The 20,486-nt window shown below is 35.0% G+C and overlaps 1 protein-coding gene across 1 annotated transcript in view; it reads right to left on the bottom strand.

Moving 5' to 3' along the window:
• The window catches only part of LOC125234025 (organic cation transporter protein-like), a 48,480-nt gene extending 28,828 nt beyond the window's left edge, over positions 1–19,652 (bottom strand). Inside the window, exons 1-2 of the mRNA XM_048140204.1 lie at positions 19,194–19,652; positions 3,687–3,894 (exon numbers count right to left, since the gene is read on the bottom strand). Coding sequence (XP_047996161.1) covers positions 3,687–3,894; positions 19,194–19,363 — 378 coding nt within the window. The 5' untranslated portion in view covers positions 19,364–19,652. The remainder of the gene's footprint in view (positions 1–3,686; positions 3,895–19,193) is intronic.
• Between the last annotated feature and the right edge of the window lie 834 nt (positions 19,653–20,486).

The following is a 20,486-nucleotide window of genomic DNA, read 5'->3' as shown; positions in this document are numbered from 1 at the left end:
GAGTAAGTAATATAATTATAGCCATATTTTAGCCATGTTGACTTTATTTTGGATAGGTATGGTGTGAATACATTACTTGGGCAAATAATAAAATTAGTAGTTGTTTGGCCAAACATGAACCTATTAACATTGCGCCGGTCTAGTGTGAACAGACATTTATGAATAAAATACTAACTAGTTAACATCCAACACTGGCCCCGTCTCATCTTCACGGTACCACAAAGAAAGCGGGCGCGGCTGCAGAGGCCGCAGAGACGCATAAAAGACGCAAGTACGGAGATTTTATATAAGGACTGGCCCAGGAGATTTTATAGAAGGACTTGGCGAAGCGGCTGACTGATACTACGGGGGACAAAAGAGCTGGCAGCTTCCTCGCTCAACGTATAAGTATTGCAATTCAGCGAGGAAATGCTGCCAGCATCTTGGGCACTATGCCTCAGGGGCCCTCTGACTAAGATTTTTAGGTTTTTTTTTTAATTGCCTAGTTTATATCTTTAATATGTAGGTTGATATCCACTCATTATTTGGAAAGGGTCCTGCTTGAAAATTCAGTTAACATCAAACTTGATTTTTTATAATTAATGTAAACATACTTGATTTAAAGTTATTTAATACCATGACCAAACTTTAATTAACACTAATAATTTAAATTATGAATGCTTAAAGTAATGCGTGTAAATTTTATATACCTACCTACGTGGAATTTCGATGAATTTACGAGTACAATGCGTCGTTCATTAACATATTTAAAATGTTATAAAATGGAATTTTATTTCTCGGAAATTCAGGTAGGATTGTAAAAAAATGTACCAATAACTTTTTATTTAAACTTTATTGCACAAAAATACACAAAAATGTACAAATGGCGGACTTAATGCCAAAAGGCTTTCTCTACCAGTCAACCATAGGGCCAAACAGAGATCATTATAGAGGTAGTTCTATTATCATTCTTATTGTTCGCGTGAAACTTTTTATTAAATACCGCCACAGCTTCAGCGTTTTATTAAGTCGTTGATTGTACAAAAATCATTTAGTTTTTATAAAACAAAAGGAAAAACCAGCAATTTTGTTTGAATTTACAGTCGAGGTTGACAGTAACACTAGTGTAATTTTTCCTGTCATTTATAATAACAAACCGGTGGATCATTTTCTATGACAACGATTATAGGACTCAGGCGAGCGAGGCAAAAATATATTATTGTTAAGGCGACTAATGCCCTCTATGACCTTGGGCAGTCCGTTAGTACAATATACATAAGTAATTACACGATAGTATCACTAATACGGCAACATTCTAAGACCAAATTAAACTAAGTAATATCTAACCCCCTTATTCATAAACATTCACTAAAGTTATCAAGCCAATACTGTTCGTTTGTATTTTTCTATCACACCAATACGTCGGAAAGGGACAAACGAACTTTATCGGCTTGATAACTTTAGTGAACGTTTATGAATAAGGAAGAAAATAATTTGATATACATTACGTTAACGGAGTCTAGCCGCCACGAGCACTCATGCCTGATGACGTCTCCCAAATGACTCACACGAAACATGTTGCAACAGTCTCATGAAAATCTGATAAGTACCTACACATGCGCCTTAATATCCTCACCTATTATTCGGCCCTTGTGCCGTAAAAAGACACAGGCCAATTCGAACTTCACTTATAGCATCTAACTGATGTCATTCAGTTATCAGACATGTCTCACGTACTTGTATTGGCGCGGGCTAGATAAACGCAGGTAACTAATAGTTATTTGTTTTACAAGGGGCAAAGTTGTTGTTTAACCGCACGTGCCAATATTGATACCCGAGCAAGCGAAAGATTCCAATATTGAACCGCGAGCGTAGCGAGTGGTTAAAAAGTGGAATCTTGAGCTTTGTGAGGGTTTCAAGGCACGACGGTTAAATAAACTTTTGCCACCGAGTGAAACAAAAAATTTTTCACCACACCAACACGAACAAAATACTGACTATAAAACATCAAACTAAATCAAATCCATCAATTTATTCCATATTTATGATTCAAAATCATCATTTATAGGTAAAACCTACCAGCCAACTTAAGACATCAAGTTAAGAGGGCTTTCGTATGAAAAACAGTGAAATCGCAACCGAGCACTTGATCATACCGTGTGTAGTATCAAATTAAAGGGCTTTGCGAGTAGTTTACAAATATATATCACATTATAGGACTTTTTCTACTTGGTCTAACAAAATATGAGAAAATGTCCAAAAGTGGTAATAATTTTACCGGTGAAGGCTCGTTTTCAAAAAATTGCCAAAAATAAATAATAGCAATTTATAATCACTAAGGCATAACAGCCATTTAAGTAAACGTTGCAGATTAATTAAGTACAAAAATTATTTCGATGTGATGTACATTTTCAAAGAAATTGTCACTTAATTTTAGGTAATTTCTGAAAAAAATTTAATTCGTCTTAGCCTCGTTTACTCTTTTTTAAAACCTTATAATAAAAATGTCTGAGAAGTTTGTAGTACAGGGTATACGAATCATAAATTTACCTGTTTTAGTAATCAAAATTGTCCAAATTTTACAAATAAGATCGACTAATTCAGCTCTATACGTGAGTTTTTCTAAACGTGCATTAGAGAAAAATTCATAATTAATTTAGTGACTTGGTTTTCAAAAATCCAGTCTTATAAAAATCAAGATAATAAGATGCTCTAACTGAAATTTGAATTAAACAAATCTATTGAATAACGGAAAGTGTAGTATTTCACCGACTAAAACTATCATTTTTACATTATTATGACGTTTTTTTTGAAAGCAGCCTTAAAATTTGTATAAAATTACTTTGCACTCTTGTGGGCAAAATGCAATTTCGCTATCTGTTTTCGAATAGCAAAGAAAGCCTTTACCATTTGGTGTGGTGAAAAATTACTTTAATCAAATATTTCAGTGTACTATCTGCTGCAAAATTGCATGGCGAATTTATCAATGAATTCATTCATAATTTCTCCGTGCAATTTTGCAGCTGATAATACATTCGAATAGTTAGGCCTATCTTTCCAATCAGGAAATCGTTGTACATACGTCCAACAAAACTGTACGATCCACAGGCATGATCTAAAGGCCAGTAGATCCAACAATGGATGATTCAGGTAACATTAAACACAACACGCTCGAGGTAATAAGTTAGAAATTCCGGTAAAACATAATATTTTAGTTAGGCACACGTGGTTCCTGCATTTGCACTTTCTTGCATAATAACTATTTTGATTAGATATTCGCGGTGATATTAGTCAGAACGATAACTGGTGACCGAAAAGTTGGCGACTTCCTCGCACATCGTAACAGCGTTGCGATACAGCGAGGAAATGTCGCCAGCATCCTTAGCACAATGTTCATGGGTCTATTTTAGATATTAGCTGGCTTTTAAGTTTAGTCTTAGTTTCTTATATAATAATGTAAATATGGTCATGTAAATAAAGAAATTTTCTTAGGGGCAGAAAGTATGTCATACATACTTCTTTGACAATAGAATGTTCTTCCAAATAGACATATTGGTCGCCCTCGAGTTCGACAGAAGTACTGAATGCGTCAGCTGAGCATGAGCTGCTACCGAAAGTTGTGGATTTACTGAAAGTGCCGCTGCCGTAGCAGAGGCACTTTGCGAAGCTACCGTCTTCAACCTTTTAATAATACAATAAGTACTTACTTCTTTGACAATAGAATGTTCCTCCAAATAGACATACTGGTCGCACTCGAGTTCTACAGAAGTATCGAATGCGTCGGCAGAGCAAGAGCTGTTGGTGGAATTACTGAAAGTGCCATAGCGGAGGCACTTCGCAAAGCTGCCGTCTTCGAGCCGCGGGATAGTGTAGTTTAGAGCGTCGGGGTTGTCAACGCATTCGGGGACTGCACATCTGCAACAAGAGAAAAAATACAATAAATAAAAGAACAAACAATAACTAGGTACTGAAACAATTAGATAGACTTAAAATTTATTTTTGTAGCTGGTGGCGTGACACACTGTGCGGCAAAAGCCTGCCTTTGTTTTCCGTTATTCACGTGGCACGCTTCTGCTAGTCTTTCTCCAAGAAATCTTTTTGAAATATCGTTTAACTTAAAATATGTAAATTATCAAATATGAAAAGGCTCGCCGGATACAGACAGAACCTTCGATTTCAGTCGGATATACATAGGTATCTAAAGATGGGTAAGCTTGGTTTAAAATGTTTTTTGAAATTGTTTTGTGAAATTGTTTTTATTATTCATTTTTAATTTATTTGTTACTTATTAATTTTAAATTAATTTAATTTAATATGTACCTACACTTACATTAGTCTTTAAGAAAAAAAATGTTACTAATACAAATATGGGTACAATACCTGAAATAAATGATTCGATTCAATTCAATTCAATTAAACCATACATTTATAATACACAAAATAAAAACTCAAACGCATGTTGACGATCAACAATGTTATAAACCAGATATGCAAGAAATTACGATCTATCAATTACAACGGCAAGTAGATAAATAGACACCTCAGTGCAAGTTATTTATAGTCAATAAGCAACTTGTATGGGCCGTATGGGCATAATGACTGTGTTCCATGTATCCGGTCTTATAGTAAAAGTTAATGACAGGATAGGGAAATATCAAGTGGCGCCTTTGAAACGGGTTTAAGTACAGTTGGTAATAGAATTCGCTGTATTTTACGAACTTGTTACATTGAAGAAATATCGCGGAGTTACGACAACGAGGGAAGCGAGGAGGAGCGTTAAGTATCTTGAGACCTTAAATAAATACAAGCTTTGTTTTCAATTATAAAGTTGAAGAACAATAATTATATGTATCAGTTACGCATGGTACGATGACGAGACAAATGAGGAGTCATGTTAACCCTTAAATGCATAGTGATGTATATGCATCATGTATTTGACTCTATTGACAGCATGTCACAATTCAAATTTGAATAAATCTTTGTCAAGGACATGCATTTAAGGGTTAAATATGTATGTCTAAGATTATACTCGTAACTTCCTTCTTTCTTTTCATTCCTTCTTAACAAAATCCAATAATATGTTCTCTTACGCTAACTTAAAAGTCGATTTTATGTCTGATATAGTTTGGTATAGTATAAGGTACAGCGGGTCAAATCTCGTCTGGTGGTCAATAATTGTAACTGATCCATTTTTTTCCATTATTACACTATGATGTTGGGTTCTACATGTATCCACTGAATGTATACATTTGTCCCCCAGTCGAGATTGGCCCCGCTGTAACTTAGTGCTAAGTACATATTAAGATTAAACCGTTACAAAACATATATTATTACAGTGATTTTGGTGCTAACCGTACTACATATTTACCTAACTGTTACTCTGAATACAGGTTTACAGTTGAAGTAATAAGAAGTTTTAGCTACTCGGTTTTACTAGGCGAAGTATTTTAAGTTTTCCACTAAGTGTACGTATTTTACTACTCAAGTAGGTAATACTACGGAAAGTAATAGTAGAATGTATTTAAATGTAGGAAACTACAGGCTATATATGTATGTTGGCAGGTTTATTTATAATTTATTTATGTCTTTTTGATGATACACTTTATGAACAGAATTAGCTACTTTCCTTGTAGTCAAATCAGCTTCATTTAAAGAACTGTCAAAACGAATTTGAAAGATTTGCTAATATGGAATTAATATTATATCGAGTTGGAGTGAGCGTCAGAATGGCGGGTGTACATCAAGCAATTCTGGTGTGGTATACGTCAGGAGTTAGTGCTAGCAATGTGCCAAATGTGCGCCAAAATTCGAGCAATGTGCTCTTTGAACTCCAGAGATATTTAAGAAATTAATGACACCCGCCATTCTGACGTCAGGTTGGCGGGTGCACTTCCAGTTCTAGCTAATGGCTGCCTACTCGAGGGTGAAAGTACTGCCTAAGGTTAGTGCTCGCAATGTGCTTCCACATGTATGAAACACAAACTAATTCAGAGAGCCGTTGAAGAGTAATATGGGATTGAATAAATATATCTATAAGTATCACTTTTTTGTGAAAAGCGCCTGCATGTTAATGCTGCATTGCAGGCAATGAACATTGCTATTTTATTTCAGCAGGCGTTATAGATATATTTATTCAATCCCATATTACTCTTCAACGGCTCTCTGAATTAGTGTGTGTTTCATACATGTGGAAGCACATTGCGAGCACTAACCTTAGGCAGTACTTTCACCCTTGAGTAAGCAGCCATTAGCTAGAACTGGAAGTGCACCCGCCAACCTGACGTCAGAATGGCGGGTGTCATTAATTTCTTAAATATCTCTGGAGTTCAAAGAGCACATTGCTCGAATTTTGGCGCACATTTGGCACATTGCTAGCACTAACTCCTGACGTATACCACACCAGGATTGCTTGATGTACACCCGCCATTCTGACGCTCACGAGTTGGATGACGTCACGGTCGACTCATTTACTTTTTAAAATAATCTTTTTATCCGACTTATTAAATAGAATTAGGGTTTAGAAATAACTAAAGATCATATTTTTCTTCTAATTATCTTATGCTTTATTTCGTGCATGGTATATATCGTCACTACTTTTCAAAAATCTCGTATCTCACGGTGTTCCTCAAAGTTAAAACGCAGTAAGTCTATATGCATTCCATACATCCTTACTACAATTTTCTTTTCATTGACAGACGAAGATACAAGTTTTTTTTAAAAGTAGTGACGATATAATATTTTACCTTAAGTACAGGCAAGTCTATTGAAAACATGAAAAAAAAAACCTCAAATATAAAAAATCTAGCTTAAAAACACCAGTTTTCACAAGGTAACTATTACCAAAAATAAAACTGACGTCAAACTAACGGTGGTATTTTGCTAGTATTTTTTCTCTGACCTCTTCTCTATTTTTAGTATAACAGGAAAAAGTAAAAGTAAATAGATTGGGTGTAAATGTTCTGTATCTAACTGGAGATTGTTCTCGGTATCCGCGCTTGACAACGGCACAATGCAAGGCCGTTAGGTGTTGGATTTTACTCTGTTTTAGTTTTGGAAGTCACAAAAAACTACCCGCCGTAACACAAGCTACGCTTTCATATTTATAGGGAAGGAAACGATATTTTCCATACAAACACTGTTTTCATTTTGGTCTTTGGACACCATCTAATAATATGAAAATGATCGTCATTAATTTTTATATCGACTATCAGCGTTTCCTTTTATGTATAACAATGGACAATAATGAACTTGAGGGCAACTACTGTCAAATTTTTTAAAATATCTAGATAAGGAACTAGGTTTGTTTGAAAAAGCGCTTTTGTCTATCATTAATTTCTAAATTAATACATAATTATTGGATACCCACTAATACTGGTACTAAAACTATATTATGTACATAATATGAACAAATAAATACAATACATTGCCATCAATAGTGGCTTTCGGGGTCAAATTATACCTACTTACGCTGACCTTATGTATTGTGAACTACATAAATATATAAAAGAGAGTCAGTGTGACCTAACTCCATTATACTATAACGCATATTATGGACATTAACATGGAACACTTATGGTCTTGTTTGGCGTAACCTACAATTATTGTTTGAATTTAAACAAGTAAAACTCTGTGACATGGAGCCAAATGACAATCGTTGACCCTAAACGCCAATCGAAACGCAGTCTGGCTCTGTCGCGCGATTACAGAAAAGCGATAGAGATAGCTAGCTATGGTACCGATATTATCATCTGCGTTTGTACATTTGGCTACGTACTCGGATTAGTTGTGATCTATTTGTAGTGAATAGAAAGGATGTGATTGCGAGGGACTTTTCTCGTTTGTTGTCATTGACCATTTTTTTTGTTAGTTTGTTTGTAGTTGAAGGTTTTTTAATGTTGTTTAAAAGTTATGTCACTGGTCATTGAGGTACAAGGTCTTACCTACCTATGTAATTAATATGGGTATTATTGAACACCATCTTAAAATTATCTGCTACTTCGTTGCTAAATAGTTAGTTTAGTATGTTGTAAAATAGTGCATTAACATTATTAGATGTCTATTGTCAGGTGTAGTAACCAGAGGTAAGAGAGAGACTTAGTTATTTTAAACAGTTGAAGAAATCTAATCTATTTAATTATCATAGACTTAAAATTCAGACAGAAACAATCTTCCTTTTTCTAATATCATTGTGTAATTTTTGCTATTACCATTTTCAATTCTGATATAGATTAGATATTTACTACTACATATGTTAAATTGTACATAATTACTAATTAAGAGAAAAAAAATACACTGCAAATTATATCAGTAAACGATTATTTAATTTTGAATGCTGCTACTAATATGTATATGTACCCACCTACATTGGCGTTTACGAGCGAGGCGGTAAACAGATTTTGTAATGTCAACTGGATCCTTAATATTTCTTCTTTGAAATTTAATTTAGTTAGCAAAGAGTGTCCTAATACGATATTAGCACTAATTAACATTTGTGCAACTGAGTGGTAAAAATAAAACAGAACATTTACCATGAGAATTTACATTTTAGAATACCTATGTATGAAGATGATAAATAATAGTGTTAATAATTGTCGTAAATTGCCTATACCTAGTTGTCATACTCTCTAAATTACTTTTTTTACTGCACCCACATTCGCGAATTTCTGTTTTGCCCTATGGTTGACTGGTAGAGAATGCCTTAAGGCATTAAGTCCGCCATTTGTCCTTTTTTATTATTGTGCAATAAAGTTTAAATAAATAAATAAGATGCTGGACTGTTTGTATTGAATTTACCTGTCGCAAGATGGACGTTCCCTATTGGCCTATTGACCAGCGAGTCGAGTCACCACGCACGCACACAACGGTAACTGTATGCTCAACGAGCTAACAACTGCGACGTGTCCGCCGGCGGCTTGTCCACTCTCCAGTATTTAGTTAAACAAAAATATATCGTCACTACTTTTAAAAAATCTCGTATCTCACGGTGTACCTCAGAGTTAAAACGCAGTAAGTCTATATGCATTCCATACATACTACAATTTTCTTTTCATTGACAGACGAAGGTACAAGTTTTTAGGGTTCCGTAGTCAACTAGGAACCCTTATAGTTTCGCCATGTCTGTCTGTCCGTCCGTCCGTCCGTCCGTCCGTCCGTCCGTCCGTCCGTCCGTCCGTCCGTCCGTCCGCGGATAATCTCAGTAACCGTTAGCACTAGAAAGCTGAAATTTGGTACCAATATGTAAATCAATTACGCCAACAAAGTGCAAAAATAAAAAATTGAAAAAAATGTTTTATTAGGGTACCTCCCCTACATGTAAAGTGGGGGCTGATATTTTTTTTCATTCCAACCCCAACGTGTGATATATTGTTGGATAGGTATTTAAAAATGAATAAGGGTTTACTAAGATCGTTTTTTGATAATATTAATATTTTTGGAAATAATCGCTCCTAAAGGAAAAAAAAGTGCGTCCCCCCCTCTAACTTTTGAACCATATGTTTAAAAAATATGAAAAAAATCACAAAAGTAGAACTTTATAAGGACTTTCTAGCAAAATTGTTTTGAACTTGATAGGATCAGTAGTTTTTGAGAAAAATACGGAAAACTACGGAACCCTACACCGAGCGTGGCCCGACACGCTCTTGGCCGGTTTTTTTAAAGTAGTGACGATATGTAACTCCGTATAGACAGATAAAATCTAAGAAAAAAACGTACGTCAGTACCATAGAGAAAAAGGTATGGTGGCCTAGATGGCATTACACCTTTGGGGGACGCTCGGCTAGATGGCGCTAATATTAATATTTGACATTTTAATACATATCAAGCTAAGAATATGGGCCAAATTGTCAAAACTGAGGTTCAAAAGTTTTAAGCCTGTGTCAAGAGATGGCAGTCTATGCACTGTAATTACACATTTTACTTCGACAGTAACTCTCTATAATACTCGATCTTCTTTGGTTAAACTGCACCTCCCAGACTCCTCCGGGAGGGTTATAATAATATTCGGCTTAGTAATAATATTTCTCTTAAAAATCCATCTTCCAAAATAAATCCCGAACCCTCCTTGGAACTTGTACACTCCTTTTTGCTGTGTACTTAACACAGCAAAAGGGAATGTACAAGTTTCTAATGGGGTGGCAACGCGCATGTGACACTGTTTGAGTTGCAGGCGTCCATAGGTTACGGTGACCGCTTTACATCAGGCGGGCCGTATACTTGTTTGCCACCGACGTAGTATAAAAAAAATTAAAAAAAAATAAAACTTTGATTAAACGGGTCATTATTTCAAGGGGTTCTAAAAATGTTCAAAAACAAAAATGCTCTTTTTGATTAGTTTTTTGTTTATTATGGATGTAGTCAGATATACAAATCAAAGTTTTGATGGTGTTAGAGATCAAAAATAATTATTTATGTAAAAAAACTCAAAAAACTATATTTGGTGGTAACGAAAGTGACCATGATGACCACGAAAAATAACACTTAATCAGATTTTAAGCCTTTTACATATATAATAGAAATTACAGTTATAACATGATTTAGGAACCATCGATTGCAATCAGTCAGGTAGCAATGAACTTGACATAAACATTGCACGTTCATTAAAAAAAATAAAAATGACTTGCTCACGAAAGTGACGAATTCAAATCATCACTTTAGTTACCCAACTTAGCCTTAACGTCTGAATTTAATCACTGTAATTGAATCAAATATTGTTTTAAATGTGATACCTATTATTTTTAGATCGGTATGGTATGCATGTTGTACACTTTCATATCAAATATCCCGACTTTCAGCTGAATTGTCACTTAGATGATTTTCGAATAAGGTTTTTCCGAGTAAAGGTTTTCCTGTGATCGCGTTGTTCCAGAACGTTACGGTGTATTTGTTTAATAAGCTTATTTTCTCTTTTTTGCCAGCAGATATGTAGATATATTTAGAAGATTTATTTAGAAGACATCGATATCAGTAGAGATATCGATGTCTTCTAAATAAATCTTAACTATGTCTTCTTTAATCTAAGTTTACTAATCGATTTCGTTTTTCCTTGGGTATCTTGTTTCGATCATTCATATTATTTCCTTTTTCAAGCTTTTCTTTGCTCTTTTAAATTGTTTTTTGTTTTTTTTTCTCTTATCTGTCATTTAAATTTGCCAATCTAGTGTCTACAATTTGCACCTTTCTTCTTAAATAATCGACATAATCGTGTTTTAATTTTCTGCGATTTTTAAGAGTCGCTTTTTTACCCGCAGACGCGCGCGAAGGGGACGGGTTATATTCTGATATTTCACTTGAAGGTGGCGTTTCTTCTCTAATAACTCTTTTAGTATATTTGGCTTGTTTTGCTTTATTCTATCCCCGTAACGTTTAGCTCGATCCCTCCAGTTTTTTTTTCGCGTAGCTTTGTTCACGAGAAGTAAGTATCTTCTCGTGAACACAGGTATTTAAACAGTATTTTTTTTTAAATAATAATCCATTTTCTTTTCTTATTTAATACCTTTCTCTAGCTTACTACCTTACTTCTGCTATGAATGACATTGGCATCCGTTTAAATTTTTTCAGACATTTTGGCATAATTGAACTGTAAAACTTATTTTATAAATTTAATCACCAAAATACTAATATTTAACACTTCGTACTATTTCTACATATAGGTGTCACACATGTCAAATGTCAATGTCAAAGCATATATCTTACAAAGAACTTTAATTATTTATTGGACAAAAATAACACTAAATATTTTACAACCCATTATCCGCAACGCAGGCTTCGTCATGAGGTTACAGCCATAAATCAGCAACAGGCGTCGTCCTTACACACAAACAATAAAGCTATCCGCAACAGGCTTCGTCATTTACCCATATGTGGGTTATTGCAACAACAACATACGCGCAAACTAACTAGGACCCGCCCGAGTCGTACCGGGCCCAAAGGTTCCCATCACACTAGCAGCATTTCCACGCTGTATAGCCAATGAAATCCCCTGCACCAGATACGACCCGGAACGCGGATCGCAGCCCCTATCCCTAAGTCGGCGACCAAGTTCCCTAACAAAGGCTTTAGCCTCAGTTCCCCAGGGTCCCGCCGTCTCCACAGCAAGTGGCACAAATTTGTACATTGCTTCCAGGGCGCTGTACTTTGCGTGCTTGAGTCTAGCTGCAAACTCTGCAGCTGACCCAGCAGACTTAATTGTGAGGCCAAGGTGGGACGGAGCAAAAGTACTCACACACGTGGCGTCCCACAATAGGCACTGACCCTTCTGCCACGGAACCAACGTGAGTCCGTCTGGCCTCTTGCCGTCCGTGCGAGATAACCCTGGAGGTTCTAACACGCAAGGAATGTTTGCTGCCACCAAAGCCCGGCGAACCACGTCATTAATCGTGTGATGCCTAGAAAAACGCCCTGCGCACCTTTGGCAACTAAGCCCATGGTGACCATCCTCCTCGACAATGACGCCACGAACTTTAATTTAATAATTAAATTTAACAAATTCATCTCCCGATGCATCATTTTCGTGGTCAAAAGTCACTTTCGTGTCCGACCACGAAAGTGACTTTTGACCACGAAAGTGACGGATCACGAAAGTGACGACCACGAAAGTGACGATAGTCTGCTTTAACGGATTTATACTGAATAGTTTTTAAGTTATAATGGACTTACATGGTCGACGTGTAAATTAACCCCAGAAAGCATGAATTAAGCATATTAATATAATTTAATAATTAAACACTTACCTAAACTTAAGTCAACAAAAGTGACGCACGATCTTTGACACAGTCTTGACAAGATACAATATCATTTTATTAATCATAAATGATGTCCGTCATCGGTGTCCAACTATTTACCAAACTTTTGAGGCAGAGTATCGGTGTTGCGAATGTATTTAAAACGTATAAATACTACGATATGACCAGTTTTTTTGCCAAAAATATTACTAAATATGAGTGACCACGAGAGTGATGATGGTTTTAGGAACAAATTAAATCATGTCAATATTGATATTCATCATTGCTGTATTTTTTGTGCTTTTGTTTCATATATAGCCAACATACTTCCACGTAAGTATATACAGTTAACATTGCGTTTTTGCTAAATATGTATTTTTAACAGTGGTGAGCAGTAGACGATGTCTCATCCGAACTGACCACGTAGCGTGATGTTTATTACGTAAATCGGCAATTTCAGAAAAATATCTTACAATATTCTAAAAAACATTATTGGACGATAATAGTATTAACAAAATAAACACGTAAAGTTAATAAAATATCATTTACTACGTATACTTTTCTGTACATCAAGTCTGAACACAGTTTCATGCATTGAAATAATGACCCAAACAAAAAACTTCATCAAATAAATGTTGGCAGATGAATAATTGGCCAAATATTTTTTAGTCCGTAGTCAACAAGCGGATGAAACAACTTGAAATAACGCATAAAAAATCTCCAATTTTAAAACATTTTTGTAAATAGGGGCAGGTAACCTCGTCCTGCCCACCACATACAGCTTGAGACATTGAAAAAAACAAATTATTGAATAAATAGGGTAGATTTTCCTTTGTACCACGATTTAGGTAAAACATAAGAAAAAACTGGAATATGTCCTTTATAAATCACATTGGGCAGGACTAGGGTAACGTATGTAGGTATCTACGTGTAGGTATATATACATATGTATGTATCTGTCTCTGTCTAATTTTATTCTTATTACAGAATAGAAGATAGTGTGCCTCGGATAGAATGGTTTATGCCTTAGTTGTTAAATCTTCAATTTTTCTGGATTTTAGAAAAAAAAAAAATGGAGGAGCAAAACCTTTATTCAGTTTAAAAAGACAGGTAAGTACTTAATTATAAAACTGTCCAAGTCCACCGATGGATAGTAAATAAAATAATTTTATTTGATCCCTAGTCGGTTATATGTATAATATATATTCATGAGGTTAACGAACAAAACCAATGGTAAATTAAGAGGTAAATAGATAAATTTCGGGACATCTCACATTAGCGAGAAGTTGGAATGACAACGCAATTATAATTTTAAATACCCCAAATAAATATTAAATAAGCAAATATTATAGGCTGATTCTATTTATAAAACGATTACACATCAATAAATACGAGTGGAAGCGTAGGTATCGATCAAGTTTGTGTATTAATGTTATGTTTACATATTTGGACATTGATAAAATGCAAGAACATGTTAGAAATCAAATAGAAACAAAATAAAATAGGCGTACTATCCAATATTTCGCTGTTTCTCGAAATGTCAATTAGTTCCGTACGAGTAACTTCTGTCCTAAATAAACTAAACTAAATAGACATTTTGATTATATTTCAGTTCGCTGGGAATTTAATTTCATGACTATAAAATTTATACTATACTAGCTTTTGCCCGCGGCTTCACTCGCGTTAGAAAGAGACAAAAAGTAGCCTATGTCAATCTCCATCCCTTCAACTATCTCCACTTCAAAATCACGTTAATTCGTCGCTCCGTTTTGCCGTGAAAGACGGACAAACAAACAGACACACACACTTTCCCATTTATAATATTAGTATGGATTATTGATTTTATTTCGTTTCACCAAAATAATTTTATGTCCAGTTAAAAGCAGTTGTTTGAATTGCTTTGAAGTTAACGTTCAAGATTTTTTTTAATACAACTCATATTGCACCTGAAAATACTATCCGCGAGTTCAAACACAAGGTCAAAGTAATATAATAATAGAATATCGTATTAAATTCAGATTTGTAAAATCCGAATACGGCTCACAACATCGATCGTCCTTCATTCACGTGAATGGAAAAAAGGTGTTGTATCTATTACCTAAGATAGTTTCATATGATCTACTCTAAGAATAGATATCGGCACGATTTGTTTAAGTAATCGATAATCACGTATTCAGATAAATATTGCGAGTGATTCATTGTAATACAAATTCATTCGCATACTGGTTATTTTTACCAATAATTATAAAATTATAATTGATGGCATGTAAATTTATCTATATTAGCATAATATATATATTCATATATACGAGGGTCATGCCAAAAGAAGTTAGATACTCCATGGTCATTTGATCGATACTGGCCAGTTATACACCATTATAAAGGTAGGTTAATAGCTTATAAATTTAAAAATGGAACACTTGGAAATTCTTAGGATTCTTTTTTTAATTATTTTTTTTCTAAATAATTTTGGCGGGAATTTTCCGCAACAATGGAGCTTACTGGACGTGATTTTCGTGTTATGATATATTATGACTTTAAAAAAGGTTTAAAACCTCAAGAGTGTTTTGAACTTTTAGTCTCGACTTTTGGAGAGTCTGCGTGTTCACGTGCAACTGTTTTTAATTGGTTTGCTGAATTTAAAAGAGGACAGGAGAGCTTTAAAGATGAGGCGAAGACCAGACGGCCGCCAACCGCAGTCACTGAAGAAAATGTACAGGCTGTGGAAAAAAATATTCGTGCGAACCGACGAATTACATATGTAGAGCTCGAACGTGAACTGGGCTTTGGATCAGCAGCATTGCAAACTATAATTCATAGTAAACTGTCTCTTCATAAGCGTTTTTCAAGATGGGTGCCGCACAAGCTCACCGATTTATAGAAACCCCGTCGAGATAAATTCGACGTAGGCGAGAAAAAAAACGTATATGATATACTTACAGGTGACGAAACATGGCTATATAACTACGATCCCGAAACAAAGCGACAGTCCACAGTATGGTGTTTTGTAGATGAACCGACGCCAACAAAATGTCGCCGAACCCGAAGTACACAAAAACAAATGGTTGCCTCATTTTTCTGCAAGACGGGACATATTGCTACAATAGTGCTAGAAGATCAAAAGACAGTTAATTCAGAATGGTATGTGACAGTTTGTGCCCCAAGAGTACTGTCAGCTTGGTGTGACAAGCGGCCGAAGTCAGGAACCCGGCACCTGCTCTGGCACCACGACAACGCTGCCCCGCACACTTCCGCTAGAACACTTGACCATTTCAGCTCAAAACACGTGACTATTCTGCCCCACCCCCCATATTCCCCTGACCTAGCCCCCTGTGATTTTTACCTTTTTCCTAAAATTAAAGAAAAATTAAAAGGAAAGAGATTTGAGAACAAAGAAGACGCCCTGGCTGCGTATAATTATGAAATTTCTGAGGTGTCTAAAGAAGAGTGGTCATCGGTATTTTCTAAGTGGTTTAGACGGATGGAAAAGTGTACATACGTGTTCACGGTGAATACTTCGAAAAAATAGATAGCTGTAATAAAGAATAAAGTATGTAAATTTTGAGTATCTAATTTCTTTTGGCATGACCCTCGTATGTAGGTATATTTAGATAATAGGATTGTTACTATTTAAATCTAACATCTTCATTACTTATCTTCATTAGGTTAACTGGAAGAGATCCCTAAAAGGGATCATTTCGCCTTTGTACTTCTTCTTTCTTTTATTTATATTTGATGTCTTGTGTACCTATTTTTTCTGGTGGTACAATAAATAGGTACCTAGTTTACTTATTACTTACATACTTAAATAGCATACAATTTGGTCGAAAAATTTATTACTATATCTTAATAAACAAAAGTGCCTGCAAATGATATTAAGCATATAATAATTATTATTATTAATTATGTTTTCTCCACACCAACTGGTAAAGGCTTACTTTGCTATTCGAAAACAAATAGCAAAATTGCATTTTATCCACAAGAGAGCAAAGTAATTTCGTACAATTTTTAACTTGATCTCTTAAGCTGGCTGTTAGATTTTACCTATAAAATAAATGATGATTTTGAATAATATTGAATAAATTGATGGATTTGATTTAGTTTCATGTTTTATAGTCAGTACCTGTTTTGTTGGTGTTGGTGGTGAAAAATGTTGTGTTTCACTCAGTGGCAAAGTATGTTTAACTTTCGTGCCTTGAAACCCTCGCAACGCTCTAGATTCCACTTCTTGAACCACTCAGTACGCTCGCGGTTCAATAATGGAATCTTTCGCTTGCTTGGGTATCAATGTTGGAACGTGCGGTTAAACAACAACTTTGCCCCCTTGTAAAACAAATAACTATTATTATTCCATTTTTTTTTTCATATAGACGATTACTATAATAGACTATAGCCAGAGAAAATTTGACATGCTCTCTCAAAGCCTGGCCCCTGCTTTGAATATATGTACTAAATAAATATGTACGTATATAGTTGTGATGTTGATATCAACCAAATATTTCAAAGCAGCCGGCGCGGCGGTACATTTAATACCATATTTCATTTAACAATATTTCAGCATGTCGTTTATTAAAACAATCACCAATGTAGCACGTGCCCACCAAATCTGTTTACTATCTAGGCTTGTGTCGTTCACGAACTATGAACTGTTAGGAATAAAATCCCATCAATGACCGAAATGAACTGAATCTTTCCGTCCTCTGTGAATCGGTCTTTGCTCATTTAGTTCAGTATAGGATCGGCGAGCGCGAGCGGTTTGGATCGAGAATGAGTGTGTGGTGTGAGTGTGACTGCGCCGACCGAGAGCGAGAGCTACTTAGCAGAGCAAGACAAAAACGTCAAGTTTTCATATTAAACTTCGGTTACTTACAACCTTTCGGCCCGGAATGTTACTATATGTGGACTATTCGTATAATTCGTAATTTCGACACTATTCGGTCCCATTCGTTCATCTTTCCGACCGCAGTGGTCGCTGGTCTGGCTGAACTAAATGAGCAAAAGACCTAAAAGGCGAACTAGTTCGTGGGAGCGATTGAACGAGATCGGAGCGCTCCGATCAACGAACGAAACGGCACAAGCCTATTACTATCATAATGTTATTTTTAATAACGGTGATGTAAAACTAAATTACTCTTAATACACAATTAATCGAATTATAGTTCAAAGGTAATTAATTATACTTAATGCAATTTCTCAATAATTTCATAAATATTGATTGAACTCGTAATTATACCATGATTCTTAATTACTAAGGCTGTTTCTACAATATTCGTTTTTAATGAAAAAACACGCTAATTTAACGAGCAAAACATGCTATTGTTTAGGATCGTATCCAAAACGCTGCGAAGATTGTCGTAGTTCTCTCGCGCTCTCTCTCTATCGCTCTTCCTCATTGGTGAGACAGATATATATCGTTCGCTTCGGAGGTGCTTCGGAGCATCAACGATTGTATAGGCTACTTGCCTCATAGTCAAATCAGCTTCTTTTTAAGAACTGTCAAAACGAATTTGAACGACTTGCTAATATGGAATTAATAATTATGAAATCGAATTGAGTGACGTCACGGTCAACTGATTTACTTAATATATTTCTATCTGATTTATAAAATATAAATTGGAGTTAAAAATAACTTTGTCCCTGTTTCTCTTATAATTATCTGATGCTTTATTTCGTGCATGGTATAATAGTACATTACGATACAAGTGCGTAAAAAAGGAAGTTCGAAACAAGTGGCGATAAATTAAAACACGACCGAAGGGAGTGTTTTAAATCGACACGAGTTACGAATTTCCTTTTCGCACGTGTATCGTACGACGTTTTTCAGTACAGATGAGCCTCCGAAGTTTCGACCTGTTATATAATGAACCACTTCTCGCACTAGTGCGTAAAAAAAAACACCATCTGTACTGAAAAATATTTTATTTTAAGTAAACATAATCTTAATGAATGATGTGAGTTACAAAATAAAAATACGACCTAAGACCTTGTCAATTGTATTTTGACAATATACATCATATTTAGAGGTGATGCTTAAATAAAAAATACTTCAAAAAAGAATTAGAATTAGGTATGTTTAAACACGGAAATCCTCTGTAGCTAAAATATTGTTGTAATTTTTTAGCATTTTGTGTGGGATTTTAGGTAAACTACTACATAATATTTTTCAAATACGAAAAATAATATTCATCCAGGACAAGGACTAGGCTTCATAAAATTTAAGGAAGCATGTAATGTGTATGCATAATGTTGCAAATATTTAGTCACTATATAAGTATATGTGAATACAAAATGTATTTTTTTTAATACATAATTTGGCTAATTTATTACTTATTCCAAGTTTGGTGATTGAATAAAGTTCCGCGACTGCGAAGTAATGTAGGTAAAATTGTTTGTTTACAATATTTTCAATTATGAGCCCAATGTGTAGGGTACTTCCGATTTTTATGATGTATGTTTTGTTTTTAATTAAGATAACAATAAGAAAAATTATCTCACCTATAACTCAAGTCTAACACTTCAAAGTTAAACACAGACGAGTACATCCCAGCCAGAAAAACCGGTATCAAAATCAAAAAATAATTCCATATATTAAACTTTTTGAACGGTCCCAAATCGTGCAAAATATCGTCCACTGTCACTTCGTTTTGTTTCTTTTCTGGATCCATCGTTCAAAATAAAAATAAATCACTGAGTCACAATAAACCAACTAAGTCAAAATAATAAAATTTATAAACCAACTAAGTCAAAATACTAAAATTTATAAACCAACTAAGTCAAAATACTTAATTTACAAATTAACTTTTTCTCAATTGCTTTTATTTTTGACACGTTATTTTAAAACGGAAACCGTTTAAATACCGTTTTAACGTTATATTTTGACCGGTGTGGTGCGTTCGCGCCGGTCGGTCACCGGGCCGAAAGTGCGCGCGCATGCGCCGCGCGTAGGTTTATGAGTTTTATCGAGCGGCTAATTGTCTACGTTATCGATTAAATCGCAATAAAACGGGAATTTCTTTGGTCCTTGGAAGTTGAAAAGTTATGCTCTCAAAAAGTAATAACAATATTTTCGGCTAAAGTCCTTATAACTGCACATTAAATTTGCGCCTATGAAATTTCCATTTGCATAGAATTTAAGTTTCACACAAAGTTTTTTTTTTAGCTTCAAGGTAAAGCTCTTATATTTATATTCTTTATAAATATTCATACATAAGTGCTTGGGGTTTACAGATATACTACTCTTTGGTTTACAAGCAGGAAATAGGCACATTCATACATTCATATCATCGGTGATATGAATGTACTATGAATGTGCCTATTTCCAATATTATCGTATCACAGAGGTGACACCCACCCATAATGAACAAATGCCGATCTTTAATTCCCTCCCTTTCATTCATTTTTTTTAATGATGTATAGATCTGAATGGAAAACAATATGAATGAATTCACTGCTTTTTGAAACTACCCACATTTAGTCTGTATGAGGCAGATGGTTTAGATCGAATTAATTTACCCTTTCGCCATGGCTTCGGGGTGTCCAACGGCTTTAGGAAATACACAGCATGCTCGCGTTATCCTCATTGCTAACGTGGGTGACGACTCGCCTACAATTTATAGGGAAATGGTAGGATGAATACTCTGTCTGTACGTACGTGGTTACGAAAACCAAGTGGATCTGTCACTGAGCAACCTATCTTTAATAATTTTTAAGAAAAAAAAAAACCGCCTTCCTTTGGGGTTCTGGTGATAAATACTTTCAAATGTTGGATTATGTTATCAATTCGTCTAT

Source organism: Leguminivora glycinivorella, chromosome 15, assembly GCF_023078275.1.
Source record: "Leguminivora glycinivorella isolate SPB_JAAS2020 chromosome 15, LegGlyc_1.1, whole genome shotgun sequence".
Classification (NCBI taxonomy): domain Eukaryota; kingdom Metazoa; phylum Arthropoda; class Insecta; order Lepidoptera; family Tortricidae; genus Leguminivora; species Leguminivora glycinivorella.
The sequence above is the reverse complement of the archived record's forward strand: the minus strand, read 5'-3'. Positions and strand labels throughout refer to the sequence as shown.